The sequence below is a fragment of the Podarcis liolepis genome (assembly GCF_965112155.1).
Source record: "Podarcis liolepis genome assembly, chromosome: 6".
Classification (NCBI taxonomy): Eukaryota; Metazoa; Chordata; class Lepidosauria; order Squamata; family Lacertidae; genus Podarcis; species Podarcis liolepis.
In genome coordinates, this window is record NC_139559.1 from 59515448 (window position 1) to 59533420 (window position 17973).

The 17973-nt window shown below is 43.7% G+C and overlaps 1 protein-coding gene and 1 long non-coding RNA gene across 2 annotated transcripts in view; one reads left to right on the forward strand and one right to left on the reverse strand.

Annotated features, from left to right (window-relative positions):
• The window catches only part of LOC310710041, a 46111-nt gene that overhangs the window by 83 nt on the left and 28055 nt on the right, over positions 1-17973 (forward strand). The window lies entirely within an intron of this gene.
• LOC310710001 (CARD- and ANK-domain containing inflammasome adapter protein-like) lies at positions 967-5497 on the reverse strand. Its single transcript, XM_083510287.1, has one exon. The coding sequence runs from the start codon at positions 5132-5134 to the stop codon at positions 2864-2866; it is 2271 nt and encodes a 756-aa protein (XP_083366413.1). The 5' UTR covers positions 5135-5497; the 3' UTR covers positions 967-2863.

Below are 17973 nucleotides of genomic sequence, written 5' to 3' on the forward strand. Positions count from 1 at the left end.
CGCGCGCGGGGAAGCTTCCAAAATGAAAACGTAAAAGCACAGCGTAACCAAACAAAAAGCAGAATTTTGCAGGGAAAGTGGGAGTCCTCGGGGAGAAATTAAAACGGGATAAAATGACCTCTTCTGGTTGCAAGCCATGGGTGGTGATCAAAGGATAGAAGTTGAAGGAGAGCTCTCACTCGGGAGAAAAATAACATTCCGGTCCTACTTAGAATTCAGTTAAAAATACCTCTGTCAACGCCAGTAGCCACTGCCTATGTTAGATTACAATGGTACCTCGGGTTAAATACGCTTCAGGTTAAATACGCTTCAGGTTGCAGACTCCACTTACCCAGAATTATTACCTCGGGTTAAGAACTTTGCTTCAGGATGAGAACAGAAATCGCGCGGCAGCAGCGGGAGGCCCCATTAGCTAAAGTGGTACCTCAGGCTAAGAATGGTTTCAGGTTAAGAACAGACCTCCGGAACGAATTACTACTGTAAGTTCTTAACCCGAGGTACCACTGTATTGCCCTATTGCTCAGGTATAGGAGATTTGTAAAATGGACGCATTTCACAGATCCTTAACGAGAATTTTCACATTTACGACTAAACAGAGGACTGAAATCATAAATGTGGGAGTATTTTTTCAGATTATTAACTATAAAGTTGTTGAGGCACCAAGAATTGTGTGAGAGCAGACAGCACGTCAGCTGCCTTAAATGGTGTCAGCATGACTCAGCTTTATCCTGATGTAAGCTTCTTCTGAGCTTGTTGAAGGAATAATGGGAACCAAATTCTATAAATAAACAATATAGCAGGAAGAACAGGTACAACCATCAAGTACAAATTTGGTTTTATCTTTTTTTTTGTAAATTGTTTTGAAGGTTTTTGTCTTTACAATCAAGCAGTGTACTGTAGAAATTTTATGAAATAAGTAATACTCTCGGTGTTTCTCCATCCTTGCTTTGTTCAAACTTATGCCATTGCTTAAAACAGTCACTTTCCCCCTTTCAGAGCCCTCACTTCTTCACTTACTTTCCTTCTTCCATTCCTCAGCTACCCTATATGAGACAGATAATGGATGTGGATCCCACAAATTTTTCATAGTATGATCCCATAGAGTGTTTCATTCTTACCATGTATTGCCTTCGAAATGAAGTTCCAGATTCAATGCAGTAATTCAGATATTTTATTATCAAGCAAACACCCATATATAAACAACAACAATGAAGCTTCTCTAACTGAACAAGCTAACTGACATACCTTCTCTTAAAATTTTATTTGTTTTAAAGATAAAGTAAAGGTAAAGGGACCCCTGACCGTTAGGTCGTCGCGGATGACTCTGGGGTTGCGGTGCTCATCTTGCTTTACTGGCCGAGGGAGCCTGCATTTGTCTGCAGACAGCTTTCCGGGTCATGTGGCCAGCATGACTAAGCCGCTTCTGGCAAACCAGAGCAGCACATGGAAACACCATTTACCTTCCCGCCGGAGCGGTACCTATTTATCTACTTGCACTTTGACGAGCTTTCGAACTGCCAGGTTGGCAGGAGCAGGGAATGAGCAACGGGAGCTCACCCTATTGCAGGGATTTGAACCACCAACTTTCTGATCAGCAAGCCCTAGTCTCTGTGGTTTAGACCACAGCACCACCCGCGTCCCAGGTTTTAAAGATACAATAACATATAATCATGAGGGTATATGTGCAAATGGGACTACAGAATATGAGAGAAGAGAAGGTCTGGAGGGGGGGCTGTGTGAATTGGGGTGCCCAAATGGAGAGGGAGGCATGGACATAGGGGGAAACGGGTGGATATAGGTGCAAAGTTGGGCTGCAGAACAGAAGAGAGTAGCTGCTTCAAAGGTATAGTTGGGAAGGTGAAATGGAGGTTTAGCAATTGCATGGGGTGAAAAAGGAAAGAAAAAGGGGGTTAATGTGGGGGCACTGGGGGATTCCAAATGGAATGAGCAGGGAGGGCAGAACCATGGGCGTAGCCAAGAGGGGGCAGCTCCCCTCCCCCCCCCCCCCGATCAAGTAAAACAATATAAATACTTAACTAACTGACCAATCACGTCAGTTCTGCCCCTCCAACAATGTCCTACCCTCCCTAACAAAAATCCTGGCTACACCCATGGGCAGAACCCTCCTAGTACAGTAATATCTGTAATCCCAACCACACCCCAAAAAGCTTATGTCCAAAGCAGCTAATATCAATTGTAATAAAACAACACACAACAATAAAACATCAAAACAAATCAGGAACAATAAGAGATAGGCAGGCAATCTAAAACTAAAATCTAAATGCTAAGCGGTAATCCAACTGAATAATTTTGAAGAGCAAACCAAAACAACACTGGCAAGGAGGGAGATAGCGTAATCCCTCCATGCAATGGCATTCCATGTGCTGGGTGCCATTACAGGAAAAGGTTAACCTTTCCATGACTGTATTTAAGTAGTAGCTTAGTACCTGTAGGCAGCATGGAATTGCATGCAGGCAAATGAGTAGGCTTGAGGAGAAGGAGGGATGAGGGCCCCATTCCTCCTCTGTGCTCAGAATAGAAACCAAGTGAGCTGGCAGGTGAGGGAAGCCCTGCCTCTGTAGGAATGCAGAGAGGCTTGCTTCAGGAGGAATGAAATACTTCTGCCAACCACCTCCAGTGGATGGACTAGTTGTTTTCTTAAGGCTAGGGCCTTTTGTGGGCTTGTTTATAGGAACCCTCCCTCCTTTAAGATTTTGATTTAAAATAATAATAATCAAGAGATCCAACCACTGATTTCCTGCATTGACCCTGAAATAGGGGGGCCCAGACACAGGTGAGAGCAAGGCACTAGACAGCAGGAAGAAACAACTTGTGCTTCTTACGTAGATTCTTCTTAGCACATTTATCTTATCAATAACATTTTCTTTTTCAAAAGAGTAACAATTTGAGCCTGGCTTTCAGTTGGGCTGGATTCTGCTACTTGAAGTGGAGTCTTCTTCAGGCTATTTGTGGCCTGCAGATTTGCTTTACCCCCCTCAGACCAGCTGACCAGTGCGCTCACACAGTTAAAATGACCAGCTCTGCAAGCACAATGCAATGGTGTGTCCTTATTGTTGTCCAGAGCATTAATGGCTGAACCGTTGCTCAAGAAGAAATGTATTAGGTCGCTGTGTCCGTGTTCTGCTGCAAGATGTAGTGGTGTCTTCCTCCAAATATTTTTGTCATCGATATTTTTATTCTTGCCAGCAGCCAGAAGGGCCTGTAGTATCTCCACATTCCCATTGATGGCGGCATAGTGCATAGATGTGCATCCGTCCATGTCTTTGGCACCAAACCTGGACTTCTTCGCTAACAGTGCTTTCACTGCGTTAAGATGACCTCCCATGGCTGCAAGATGAAGCGGGGTCTTTTTCTCCTTGTCTGTTGCATTGGAGTCAGCATTGAAGTTCAGCAGCAGTTCTACCATAGCAGGGTTTCCTGCTTCAGCAGCAAGATGCAGAGCTGTCTTTGCCTGCTTATCCTTAACGTTGACATTAGCCTTTCGCCGCAGCAGCTTTTGCGCAACTTCCACATGGCCCTTATAACTTGCAATGTGCAAGGGAGTGAGCAGTTCTTTAGTGACCGAATCAGTTTTCGCACCTCCGTCAATCAATAAGTCAACTAGTCCTCCCTTATTGTGCAATGCGGCCACGTGGAGGGGGGTCTGATCTCCCTGCCCGGCAATGTTGGCATCCAATCCTTTGCTCAGGAGCATCTTTGCAATGGAGGAGGCTCCAGCTTGAACTGCCAGATGTAAAGCACTGCTTGAGTTTGGGGCCTTGTCCTTCAGGCTCGCTCCCTTTTCAATGAGAACTTTTGCTGACTCGGTCTTGCCCATCTCGCACGCCACAAGCAGTGGTGTGTACTGCGCTTCGTCGAGGGCGTTTTTGTCGGTACCTTTATCAATTAAAGCTGCTACGATGCCATGCAGGTCCTTCTGAATGGCTTTAAAGAGAGCTGACACCATCATAGCCGGCGACATGCCTTTGGAATAGTCCAGCAATAACTTGAAGAGAGAGTGACTGTTGCTGTTAAAGGCTACATCAATGATGCTGGAATCAATGTTGGCTCCAGCTTCCAGGAGAACCTGGACAGTCTTCTCAAACCCTCGAGACACGGCATAGCCCAAAGCGGTCTGTCCTCTCTCATCCTTGGCATCCTTCAAAGCACCATTCTTTAGGATGGCTTGCACCAGCTCACTGTCATCTCTGAGAGCAGCCATGTGCAGGAAGTTGTGTTGGTTCTTGTGTCGCCTCACCTCTTCTTTCAGGATGCTCTTCAGAACATGGGTGTGGTGGTTCTGATGGGCCAAATGAAGTGGGCTCTTGCCTTCTTGATCCAAGGTGTACATGTTGGCACCCGACTGGAGCAGCATTTTCACAGCTTCGCCGTGACCTCTCTCAGCAGCTCTGTGTAGCGGGGTTCTTCCTTTCTTATCCTTAACTTCCAGCTTAGCCCCTCTGCCGATTAGATAGTCAATTATTTCTGTATGCCCGTGAGCCGCTGCAATGTGTAGGAGGGTTTCATCTTCAGAGTTTACTGCGTTAATATCATTCTCTTTTAAGATCTTTTCTAAATAGGAAAGATTACCTTTAGCCACAGAATCAAAGACGGAAAGAGAATTGAAAGAATTGTCTTGGGATTTCACAGCAGCTGAATCCTTTTTTACTTTACGTTTGATCTGAGTCAGCTTTTCTGGCTTAGCTAAAACCTGTCTGGGGCTATCCTTCTTTTCTTGGTGAGGATCTTTACCCTTTTGAACCCACCCTTTATCTTTCTCCAGTAGATAACCTATCAGTTGCCTTCTGGCATCACCAATTCTTTCATTCACATTGCTGACATAACTCCTCATGTTGTTATATAGCTGTGGCTCAATCTGTTTCAGACATGGATAAAAAAAGAGCCTGCAAGCTCGCTCACCTTGAGAAACCAATATATCCAGGACCCGGGAGTTCTTTGCAGTTCTTGTTCTGTAGTAGGATAAGACCATTTTTTTCTCCGGTGTAAAAATGCCGTGTTCTATCAGCCAGTTCAGAAGCTGATCAGGGTTCCTTATGCCATCTACAAGTTCGTTCTTTTTCGTTCTCAGTACTTCTGTGGCATAGGGATTTGTGAACATGCCAGCTGAATACATGATGTGTTTAGATTATGCACCCGCAATACATTAAACATGCCTTTGAAGTTCGGCATTTAGCATGAGAAAGGGTAGATTGTTACATAAGTTTGCTCCAGTTTCTGCCAACAAATATTCTGGTGGTCCAACTGGAAATCTCAGCGACAACCACACACACAGGGGGGAAAGGGAGAGCATAAACTTTTCACCTCTCGTTGTGCAACGCTGTTGCCTTCCAATTCTCTTTTCTATTCCTTAACAACAGACTGGAGTTGACGAATTGAAACAAAACAAAACTCAGTAAAAATATTCCAGTAAAAATGGTCGCATTGCAAGAACTTGCAAGATAAAATCGGGAGGAAGTTTTCAAAGTTGGTAGCTAAGCTGTTGATGGATAGAAACTAAAAAAAAAAAAAAATGTATTTGGCATGTGTGACCCATCTGTCAAACATGTCAGTAGAAAAGCAGCAGGCTAGTAACTGTTGCTATGTAATTAGCCTTTGTGTAACATTAAGATAAAATTGTATACCCTTCAGTTAGTTACACAGCGGCATATCACACAGTGATCAAAAGCTGCAGGGCAAGTAGCTAAGAATGAGTTTAATGTTTCAAAAAAAGTAGATCCCGCATTTATTTTATTTATTTAGAAAAATGCATTAGCCACTTTTTAAAAAAAACTATCCTAAGCAATGTACATACAACAATAAAACTTTTCAGATAGCAACATAATGGCATGCTATGAAAGGGCCATATATGTGAAACATGAAAAAAATCAAGAAATAGACATTTATTTTACCTTTCGCAACATGTAATAATTTAATCAGTGCTGTGAGCTTATGGCGTTTCGATAAAGGCAAATTCTGATTGAAAACACATCTGTCCTCGAGGTGGAATATTTTAACAACTGAGGAATTTTCATTAAAGCGATATGGGCAAATTATAATGACGGCTTCTAATAAACAGAAGATTAGCAGAACAATCTTACATAGCAATTGCACCGGGAGTAAAGTTACATCACTGCTATTTTATATTTATAGACATATTCATAGTCTGCCCTCTCACAAAATATCAGGGCAGTGCACAGCAATATAACAAAATATTTTTTTAAAAAGCATTAAAAGCAGTATGGAATTATCATTAAAATAACCAGCAACTCAATAAATAAATGAATGAATGAATGAATGAATGAATGAATGAATGCATAGGTCTGCCAGCAGCTTTCTTCTAAGCAGGTAGGATGGCTATACATGCTCAGCCCAGGAGTAGGAAAGAAAACACACAAAACAGAAAATTCAAAAATAGCATAAAAGCAGAAGATAGGCCCCTCCATCTGTGAACACATAGCCAAAATCCACCATACACAAACCATACACAGAGGAAGCCAGTGAACTCACAGTGAAAAGGGCACAGTGAAAATGGGTGCTGTGCAGGGGTATATTCTGATGCATCCCCACACAATGTATGAAAGAATGCCACCACACCCAAAACTAAGGTAACCAGACATTCCCATTTCCCAGGAACAGTCCCCGGATTTACAAATCAGTCCCCATACAAAATCCATTGAAGTTGAAAAGTGTCCCTGGATTCATTGAAAAACATTTGGTAACCTTACCCAAAACCATTGGGCAGCAACAACTTTGCTCCTTCTACTAGTCATCCAGCATCCCTCCAGGCAGAGGCTCCATTTTCCTTATGCTGCTCACAAGCACTGCTGGGGTGGGAATGCCACAGAATGGGATGGCACAACACGGAGTGTCAAGCTCGGAAATTCCTCTCCTCCCTTTTGGTAACTTCACAGATAAGAGTTAACGAGCAGTTGATAGATTTATAGTCTTTTTATTACAGCTTCATGTTGCGGTCACAAAATAGGCAGCTCTCTGCAAAGAGGGCATTTCCTCATTTGTGGAGGAAGTTCCTCAAAGAAAGTGGGATAAATATTTTAAAATAAATGTTCACATAGAACAAATGGGTCACAATGGTCACACTTTGCAGTGTTTCCCACTTCCCTTGTTTGCCTGTGTGCAATGTGGTTGTTGGATCAGAGTGGGGTTATTGTTGGGTGTGGGGGTTTCCCCTTAGAAGTGAGGTACTCAAGTTCCCCTGTGTGTTCTGGAAGCTGGTTCTCTGTGGACGCTTTCAGACTGCCATCACTTTTGGATCTCTCACCCATTTGAACAGATGCCAATTGTGCTCCTTCGTGAAATAACGTGGCCCTTCTTCTTAACCCACCTCCAAGAAGATGGGCACATTGTGGTAAACAGCAACAGCACTACAGGCTTCTCACGCTTAAAAAGTAGACTTTTGCAGTAAGAAATGTGATGGGTGGGAAGCAGTAGAAAGTGTGGGATAATTCCCACTTGATGGCAGTGTTGTATAACCTCTGCAGAAATGTCGTACAAACCAATGAGACCAAGTGCCCAACAAACAGGTCTCTGGAAACCACTCCTGTGTCTGAAAATCCCCCCACCTCTTTCCCAGTTTCCCCATCACCAACTCTGGCCTCTGGGAGCTCTAGGCATGGAGCAAGTGGGGACATGCCTTCAGCTGCAGTCTCCCCATGTAGGATTTATATACTTGGTGTGCTGCGATTGGGTGATGCGTTGGTGCCCATATCCTATGCCTGGCCCAGCAAAATAAGCAGGATGGTCATTGAAACAAGGAGGTTTTCTTTACCCCTTTTATCTTTTTAAAGAAGTTTCTCTCCCACTGGCGTCAGCAGGAGGGAAACTCTTTGCATCTTTGACTGTTTATGACATGGTCACTGGAGCCTAGAGGAGTATAGCATATCATGTAAATGTGTACTTCTCTGGGCCACCCCATCCTGACTCCACCCCGTCCACAGGCAGATCTTCACTGGCAGAAAACCTACACAAGCCCCACTGTTCTACTGCTGTCAGACTTTATCAGCATATCTGTCATGTCTGCACCATCCCTGGCATTCTGCTTATGGTGCTGCGTTTCTGTCAAATCCTCAGCCAGCAATGGTCAAATACAGGACTGTGTCCTGAATATAGTTCTTCCTAGAACAATCATAGGCAGATAGTAGAAAATTGTGTGGTTTTTTTGAAAAATGGATTGAATAACTAAAGGAGAGTAAGTGGCTAATTGGGATCCAGAACAATCTTAGAGCATTTTGTATTTCTTCCTATAGAGCCAGTGTAGCATAGTGGTTAGAGTATTGGGCTATGACCTGGAAGACCAGGGTTTGAATCCCCACAGGGATGAATAAAGATAGGATATAAATGGAATAATAAATACATACAAATAAATAAAAATGTATTTTGGTCTGGAATGTGCGGCTTGTGTTAAAGTAGGATTGAAACTGGAACGAATGCTTTGAATAATTTCTAGCCAAAGAAAGTTTTGCATATTAATTAGAGAGTTGGGAAATGCAAAGCAAAATAAAACAGAACAGTGTAAATGCTGTTGGGATCAGGTAGGATCTGTATTCCTGGAATCTTAGGGATTTGCAGTAAGCAGCACCGTTAAGAGGAAAGTGTGTGTGTGTGTGTGTGTGTGTGTGTGTGTGAGAGAGAGAGAGAGAGAGAGAGAGATTTTTGTCTGGGAAAGCACTTGGAGAGGAAAGTAGAAACCTCGTTGCCAATGGGCCCAAATGGCTGTTGTAGTTTTTGAAAAGGAAATGGCCAGTTTTGTGCACACTTTAGAAGAATGCATACTTAACGTAATGTGTCGTTTGAGCCGAAGACGTGGTAGCCCATCTGTAGGTGGTGAATTGAACAAGTTAAATGTGGTAGATAAAGCCCAGTGGGTAGATTTTCATGCTCGGAGAAAGAGCATTTGCTTTGTATGCAGAAGGTCCCAGTTTCAATACCTAGCATCCCCAGGAGGGCTGGGAATGTCTCCTGTCTGAACCTCTGGGGAACCACTGGCAGTCATTGTAGACAGTATTGAGCTATATTGACCAATGATGTGATTCAGGGTAAGTCTAATTCCTGTACTCCTAATCTTCTGGCTTTAGTGGTCATTGCAATGATGGAATCAAGGCACTTTGCATCATCTGCCCCAACCATGTTATAAGTTTTATGGCTTCCCTGTGAACCACTAGCATAAGGGAGCATGGTGGTGGGGAGTCAGAGCTTTGGTGATGCTCACATGAACATTTAACATTTGAATGCACTCTCTATTTGGTCCTTTGTATTGGAGTGAAATGTAACCGCCAAACCATGCCAAGGCATTTTGTTTGTATAATGTAGCAATTCTGGTCCAGTAACTGGGCCAGTAAGTCAAGTTAATCTTCACTTGAAAGAGGGAGATGAGTGTTTTTCAACTAATTGTTTAGTCTTTATATCTGGCTTTGAAGCTCTGCATGCTTTGAAGCTGTATGGTTTCCTGGCTTTCCCAAGATGAAGATGTTTCTTAATTAATAAAAGAGTCAGTTTTCAAAAACAACATCCTTTGTCAACATGAAATGTGTTTGACATCCTTTATTTACATTTTTCCCCCATAAAGGAGAGCAAATAAAACCCTCCTCTTAGATTAATATTATATCAGACTCTTGCCAAATACAATTTTGACTTCTTTACAAAATCCAGAAGAGGTCACTGTTTCTTTTTTGAGTGTTTTCAACAGCCGCAGTTGGCAGAAGGTCCTCTTTAAGCTAATTAAGAGACCTGGAACCTGTTAAAACGGGTTGAATGTAACTGAATGGTTTCCAATGCCTTCTTTACATTCTCTAGGGTGTTTGGCCTGACATAACAGCTGGAATAAATGAACATAAATATATCAGTAGTGAGTGAAGTTGTGTTATTAATGTTTCCCAGCATGCATTTTAATTTCAGATTCAGCCATTGAAGCACAGCGCTTATCTATAATGCAACCAGGCTCTTTATTGAAAACATTCAATAACTTTATTTTTCTTCTTCTTTTTTAAAAGCTAGGCAGTGGCCTCTTCTGGAACGACAATGTCAAATGTTTTCATTTTACTTGGTGGCATTATGAACAAGTGCTTTGCCTCAACATGGTGACCCAAACTATTGCAGAAAATGACATTAAGAGTTTTATGAAGGAGTTTAACAAAGACCATCAGGGTGGCACTATGGTCTAAACCACTGTGCCTCTTGGGCTTGCCGATTGGAAGGTCGGCCATTCGAATCCACCCAATGGGGTGAGCTCCCGTTGCTCTGTCCCAACTACTGCCAACCTAGCAGTTTGAAAGCATGCCAGTGCAAGTAGATAAATAGGTACCACAGTGATGGGAAGGTAAACAGCATTTCTGTGTGCTCTGGTTTCCACCATGGTGTCCCATTGCACCAGAAGTGGTTTAGTCATGCTGGCCACATGACCTGGAAAGCAACAGCTCCCTTGGCCTGAAAGTGAGATGAGCGCCACACCCCATAGTAGCATTTGACTGGACTTAACCGTCTGGGGGTCCTTATTTTTACCTTTATCAGGGTTTGGTCAGCTAAAGAAAAGTCAGTCTACAACCTTTTCAAAGTTAGAATAGAGGGGGCAGTTATGAAAATGTGTGTTGTGGGCTTGCCCAAGACATGATTTTGCTGCCTGAGGCAGAATAACAAATGATGCCCTCCCTCACAAGCCAAGGTGCCTAGGCTGGTCAAGTTGTGTTGGCACCTGAGGGAGAAAATTCCACATGCACCTCTGCCCCTTCCTGGCAGGAAAAAAAAATACAACCGTCAAATTACTAAGAGCTGTCTGTTGTCTCATGACACCCAGAAATAGCTGCCTAAGGAGGCCATCTCACTCTGTCTAATGGTAGAGCCAGCCCAAATCAGTGTCTATGTGTCTTCCTTTACAGTCTTCAATTCAAAGGGCTAGCTAATCCAAACACCTTTTAAAGAGAATGAATCCTAAGAAGGAAGAGCAGTAGGAGTATTGAATTGCTTATATACAATTAGTACATGGGCAGCAGACTGAGCAGGCCTACAGGTCACTTGGCCCTGCTTAAGAACTTCCACGTGTGCAATGGGGCTTCCTTCTGCATGCCCCCTGAAATTGACTGGGGTGGGTTGGGAGAACCCCCAGAAGAGTGCACAGGGGGGAGCAGCTGAAATTCCTGTGGAGGTGGAACATTCGTAATAGCGCGGTGTTGAATCCCACCCATTGCATTTCTATCTAAAGGATAGTGATTGTTTCTAACTAGCAGCTTTGTATCCAGTATTTGCTCAGGAGTGCTAAGAAACCAAAAGTTCAGGGCAGTTTTGAAAGGTTCGGTCTGCCATCTTGATTCCAAATGGTGTCCAGCTGCGTCCAAACATACAATGAAAACCTGCTCTTTATTCTTGGGAACCGTCATGCAAAATGTGTTCATGATAACTTAAGAGACATCCAAATTCTGAGCAAACAAAAACTTACCAAGATATATAGTAGATTGTGAATGTATACATATAAATTTGTGCATGCACATTTTATCACAGAATCTTAGAGTTAGAAGGCATCCCAGGGGTCAGTCTAGTCCAACCCCTGCAATGCAGGAATCTCAGCTAGAGCATCCATGGCAGATGGCCATCCAACCTCTGCTTAAAGACCTCCAAGGAAGTAGAGTCCTCAACTTCCTGAGGAAGACTATTCCACTTTCAAACAAGTGTGTCTTTTGGTGATGCATTTCCTTTGTTCGTCCCCACACCCAGCAATGCATAAGTGGCCTTCCTATGTGTATTTATAGAATTGGGCCATCCATGCTAATCACCTTTATATAGAAGTACACTTTACAAGGGACGCGGGTGGCGCTGTGGGTAAAACCTCAGTGCCTAGGGCTTGCCGATTCCATGGTCGGCAGTTCGAATCCCTGCGGCGGGGTGAGCTCCCGTCGTTCAGTCCCAGCTCCTGCCCACCTACCAGTTCGAAAGCACCCCTAAGTGCAAGTAGATAAATAGGTACCGCTTTATAGCGGGAAGGTAAATGGCGTTTCCATGTGCTGTGCTGGTGCTGGCTTGCCAGAGCAGCTTCGTCACGCTGGCCACGTGACCCGGAAGTGTCTCCGGACAGCGCTGGCCCCCGGCCTCTTAAGTGAGATGGTCGCACAACCCTAGAGTCGGACACGACTGGCCCGTACGGGCAGGGGTACCATTACCTTTTACCTTTTTTACACTTTACAAATTCTAGTGGAATCCACTTCCAACTAAGGCAGCAGTCCTACCAACTTATATCTTTGATTAAACCCTGTTGCATTATATAATGTAACCGATCCCAGAAAACAGTCATAGAGTTTACTGTATTTAGGGTGACAACTTTCCATAGGACTCCATGAGCAGAAAGCTGCTCTTCCTTGGAGCTACCCCGAATGTTTACAGATTGCTTTGACCATAACAGTTTGCGAGAACAAATCGCAAGGCAGTGCTGGGGTCTCAAATAGTTACTACATTTTAAATCATAAAATGTCATTGCATAAATGTGTTCATAATTGAATCCTCATGTGGATTTTGCTACTTAAGGCCATAATCCTAACTTTGCCTGTTTGGAGGTTAACCCCATTGAAATCAACAGGACTTCTGATTAAACATGGTGAATATTGAGTTGCCAGCAAGTCTTTGTGATTTATCACTTTGCTTCCTATGCAACTCTATGTCAAAGTAACCCAGTGTAAATATAGCTCTCGCAGCTGATTATCCAAATGTTTTATATGTCCCTTGCAGTGTTACTGTAACCTTCACCTCTCTCTTAGTGTTTACTTATTTGGAAGAAAGCTGCTTAAAACCAACAGGACTTATTTCCACATAAATGTGTTTTAAGAGTGAATGTTAAGATTTAAAACATATTTATGTGGAAAAATGTCCTGTACTTTAGAAAACCTTTCTTCAAAGTGTACTAGGACTGCGGTCTGAAGTTGTGCTGCATGGAAAAAATGGTATATTTATATTACTTCAAGTTGAACTTAATTAAAGCAACTTAGAAGTTCCCTTGCCCCAACAAGGACACATTATGGAGCAAATGATCCAGATAACACCAAGGGAGGTAGACTTAGAGGTCACTGCGATCAGGTGATGCCTTGCCACCAGCTCTCTGTCCAACTAACCACTGAACTGTTGAAACGAATTGTACAAGGAGTTTGTCTTTACTTGTACAGATGGTGATTCTGATCTGCATGACCAGCATTGTACTATTAGGGTGAGGAAGTGGGGGCGGGGTTTAACTCATGAGAAAAATTTTAACATCAGTGCCCATTCAACAAATGGTGCACATGTGAGCTATTGTAACCCATGTAATCCAAATCCATATTGTCCTATGCCACAGGGGTGAATCATGCATGCAGATTTTGCATCAAAATTGTATTATCTGACATCATAATGATTCAGATGAGTGACACCTGTCAAAGAGCTTGTTGCACATTTGGGAAGCACTGCACTTTTATTTTGTTTTGTTTCTACAATCCCTGTATGCAGCACTTCCCAAGCACATGGATTGCAAAGCCCTTTTGGCAGCACTTCCAAAAGGCCAATGATCAGCTAGTTATCTGCTGCTTCGGAAGTACAGCACAAAGTGCTTTGCAGGCACCCCCAATTGACAGGGCCTGCAAACCCCCTTTGGTACTTCCCTACACCATGTCAGACTTCATCAACGACATCAGATATAAACAAGTGGGTGTGGCTTGCCTGAAACAGATATGTGATGTGAGCCAAATGGGGAGTCCAGGAGGGCCAAATTTGGCCAGCAGGCCAGAGCTTCCCCCCACTTGTTTTAAGTCTGAATTCAGTGGGGGGCCAGGTAAAGCCTCTCTAGATACTTGTGTGCCTGCAGCTGCCGTGCTGGTATATGGTATATGGTTAGGAGTTTTTGTTCCAATATATATACTTGCCTACACTGAACAGCATTCACCACTTGAATGCCCATTCGCCCAGCCTGGAGAGATCCTTTTGGAGCTCCTTACAATCCCTTGCTGTTCTTACCAGCCTGAACAACTGGGTGTAATCCGTTCACTCCAAGTCATTTATGAACAAGTTAAAAAGGAGCAGTCCCAATAGTGACCATTGGGGGACTTCAGTGCCACCAAAAGGCAAGAGTGGTGTGTCCTGTCCACCCCTTGAGGCTTCACCCTGCTTAATGGCTGGCCTGGCCCTGTATTTAGGAATATAGGAAGCTACCTTATACTGAGTCGGACCTTTGGTCCATCTTGCTCAGTATTATTTACCTACTGGCAACAGCTCTCCAAGGCTTCAGGCAGAAGCCTCTCCCAACGCTACCTGAAGATGCTGGGGCTTGAACTTGAGACATCCTGGATCAAATGCAGATGCTCTACCACTCAGCTGACCTGCTGCCCTTCCTTGATGCCTTCTGACCATAGGAGGTGAGATGGTAAAACAGGGACAGGGAGCCTGTTGGATCCCAACTCCTCTCAACCCCAGTCAGCATGGCCAATGGCCAGGAGTGATGGGACCTGGAGTCCAAAAACATCTAGAAGTTCCCCACCCTTGTGTCAAAGCTGTGGCAAAACAGCACCAAGGGAGTGGAGCAAAGCCAATGGGCTATTGAGGGCTAGGGAAGACATGAGACAAGTACTGATGTCCTGGAACAGCTGTCTGGAAATCAAGTGGCCGGCCCTAGAAGCTAAGAGCATAGGCATCTTGCAGAACGTAAAGGGGTTGGGAAGCAGAGGCACAAGCGGAAGGGAGCTGGAGTGGGCAATGGAAAAGTTTCAGTCTGATGCCCATAGTTGAGGTGCTACTGGGGGCTGGTGAAGGATTGGGTTGCAGCCAATCATCTTTCCTCTTTTCTCAGGTTAGAGTGATGAGCAACCACTTCCTCCAGGAAGCTCGGTGGCTTGGCCCCCCCGTAGGAGCTTTCACACAGCCGCTTTCTCGGCAGCGCATCCTGTGAAATCTCGAAGAGCAACGGAGCGCCATAGGCAGCCAGTGGATTTTGGCAGCCTCCCTCTGGCTGCCGTCTCCGTGCCGCTGCCACTGCAGGGGAGCAGCTTGGATTTGAGGAGAACTGGGCTGAGTCGGAGGCTTGTTCACAAATAACAGTTGCCATCTGTCTTCTTAAAATAATAATAATAATAATACATGACAACTTGTACTTTCCTGTGGGCAAGGCTTAATGTAAAGCAGTTGCACAAAAGCCTTTCATTAGCATAATGTTTAAGCGATGCCGAGATATTAGGTTACCAAATGCTGAGGCAGCTTCAAGAATCAGCAAAATGAGACAGCTCCTCGAGTTCCTTGCAAAATGGCCAGAATTCCTCCTTCCCATTTTCAACACAAATGGCCTCCTGTGGTTTTCAGTCAGGATGAGGCACTGCCAGTAAATTTTTGCAGAAAGTAAGATGTTTCCTGCTTTAACCTCTTAAAGGAAGGTTCTTCCTGCTGTTTATAGATTTATTAATTTTCTAGGCTGACACTTTCACTGATGTTGATTGGTGCTAGGGGAGGACACAACAAAACTTTCCAATTTGTCTTGGGGTTATTCTGCGGTGAGTTTAAATAGCCCACAGTGCTAGTCTGGGCAGCCTTCCTGTGAGGCAGAGTGAAGGAGCCTCCTCAGGCAGATGATTTGGGGTGTTATAAAAGGACAGCAAATTGTTAATACTTTAATTCATTGTTGTGTTTTTCGTGACTGGGAGCAGGACTGTCATTTGGGTGATTTATCTGCTTCAGGTGCCAAAACAACTTGACTGACCTAGGGTACTATGGCTAATTACCTTGAAATAAGGGTAGGGCAGGCATTTGCTGTTCCATATCTCAAGCATATCTTGAGCTATCTCTCTTAACATCTGGAATTTGTCATCGTAACCTGTGGCATCCAGATGTTGCTGGACTGCAATTCCCATGACCCACAACCACTGGCCATTCTGGCTGGGCCTGATGGGGAATGTAGTCCAAAGCAGTTGGATGGCATCAGGTTGGGAAAGTCTGATCTAAAGGAACTTTCTTGGTGGGTACTGTCCTGTGCCATATGCAGTCCCAAGCAGGTATTCCTAGAACTGATGGTTGAAGGATGGGTGGCTGTATTCTTTCCAGGTGTAACTTGCCTATGAAACCAGCCACTGACTTGATTTAAAGCTTGTTGAATATACAATATGAATGGAAGCCATTATTTGGTTGTGCTCAACAAGGCCTGAGCTATTGTTTATTGGGTTTTATATCTCCAAATGTCCAAATAATATATAGCTAAAATAAATTTACATACAAAAAATAAAACAGCAGCAGACATGACAAATGAAAGCTATTGGATAAGTCAGACAAAAAACAACAACAGCACCATTTCATTATCAATTTATTTACATGGCCTTTTTTCTCAGCAAGGTGAAAGGAATTCCTTACCTCATTATCATGTACGTTTCATGAGTAGAAAGTAGATCTGAGGTTGAAAGATGAATTTTTAACCTTTGCACTACACTACCATCCTAGAACTCCCTAGGCGGCATGTTTCCCTAACTCACAAGCCTGCACACCACAGCAGCACTCAAGGACGTTAAGCACCTTATAGCTGGCGTGTCACATTAATCCATTTTGATTGCAACACTATGCCAGCTTCTGAAAACCACTAGCCTTTCTTCTGAGTAGACACATATACGTATGATTGCACTGTTAATGGTCTCAGCATGCAAGCTTATGCACCTTTACCTGGGAATAAGCACCAGTGAATCCAATGCAGCTTACTTCAGAATAAGCGGAACATAGGATTGCACTCTGGAGGAGTAACTGGAATGGTTACTAACTGCCGTTTTGCATTAATTATATAAAAAAGGAGTTTGCTGTGAAATCAAGGGTGGTTTTTTTTTCCTTTTTGCTTGTAGCATCTGTCACTTTTCTCTGCTCCAGGTTCTGCTACATTTTTAGATAGCTCCAACCAGAGAATGTAATTGCAGCTTAATGATAATGTACCCTTTTGCTTTTACCTATCTATCAATCTGCCCTCCTGAATGCTGGCAGATTACTTGGACAACACTGATATTTAGTTAATTTATTACTCATGCCCAGTACATTTTCAAGTGTACCTGCCTGGTGTAATAAAAGAAAAAGAGGAGGTTACATGATTTGTTCTAGTTCACAGCACTTCTGAACTTGCACAAGCCTTCTGCTTATAGCCGTGCTATCTTATATCTCTTAGCCTTTATTTTTTTTAAAAGCCAAGCACCCATTAAAAATACAGAACAGTGTCTGCAAATCATGCTCACTTTCCATACTGTCTCATAAGAACACAAGAGGCTGCAAAAAATAAATAAATAAATAAAGTTTCTGAGCAATTTTTAACAGAAATTGCCCAAAACGACACTGCCGACATGGGTTGCCACACGTCCAGATTTTCCCGGACTTTTTGTTGTTGTTTTTTGCAATTTCCACCCGGACACTGCTTTGAACTGCAGTATTCCAGATATCTCTGGGAAATTCTGGACGCATGGCAAGCCTAGGACTGGCAGGTGAATCTTACTTCAGCACTGGTAATGGGACAGAGCCTCCACCACACCTGAGGCCAGCAGGCAAGCTTAAGAGGTACAGGGCAAGCTGCTTAATCCACACAGTATCTGTTCTCCATCCGTCCACATCTGCCACCTAAGGAGGCTGCTTTACTCTGCCTAATAGCAGGGCTGGCCCAGCTTACACCAAGTCAATTGAGTGGTTCGGCCAACATTCAGCATTGTCTCTACACTGACTGTTGGGGTTTCTCTCCAGAGTTTCATATGGGATTATTCCCTAGCTCTCCCTGCAAACAATGGTAACATTTGTGTGGAAAGCATATGCACTGAGCTACAAACCTCCTCCCACTGACAAGGATAGGAACTGGGTTGCCAGCAAAGCAACACCCAAAGTGAGGCACAAACTGTAGAGATATAATGAGCACAAGATGGAGTGCAGAGTGGGCGGGGGGGGGGGGTTGATTGTAAGAACCACGGGAATTGTCCAGTGGCATCCTACACGGTTTCATCTTTTCCACCATGCTAT

Bases quoted from the DNA above. Each gene is read 5' to 3' on its own strand.
- LOC310710001 (XM_083510287.1), bottom strand. From the start codon at position 5,134: ATGTATTCAGCTGGCATGTTCACAAATCCCTATGCCACAGAAGTACTG.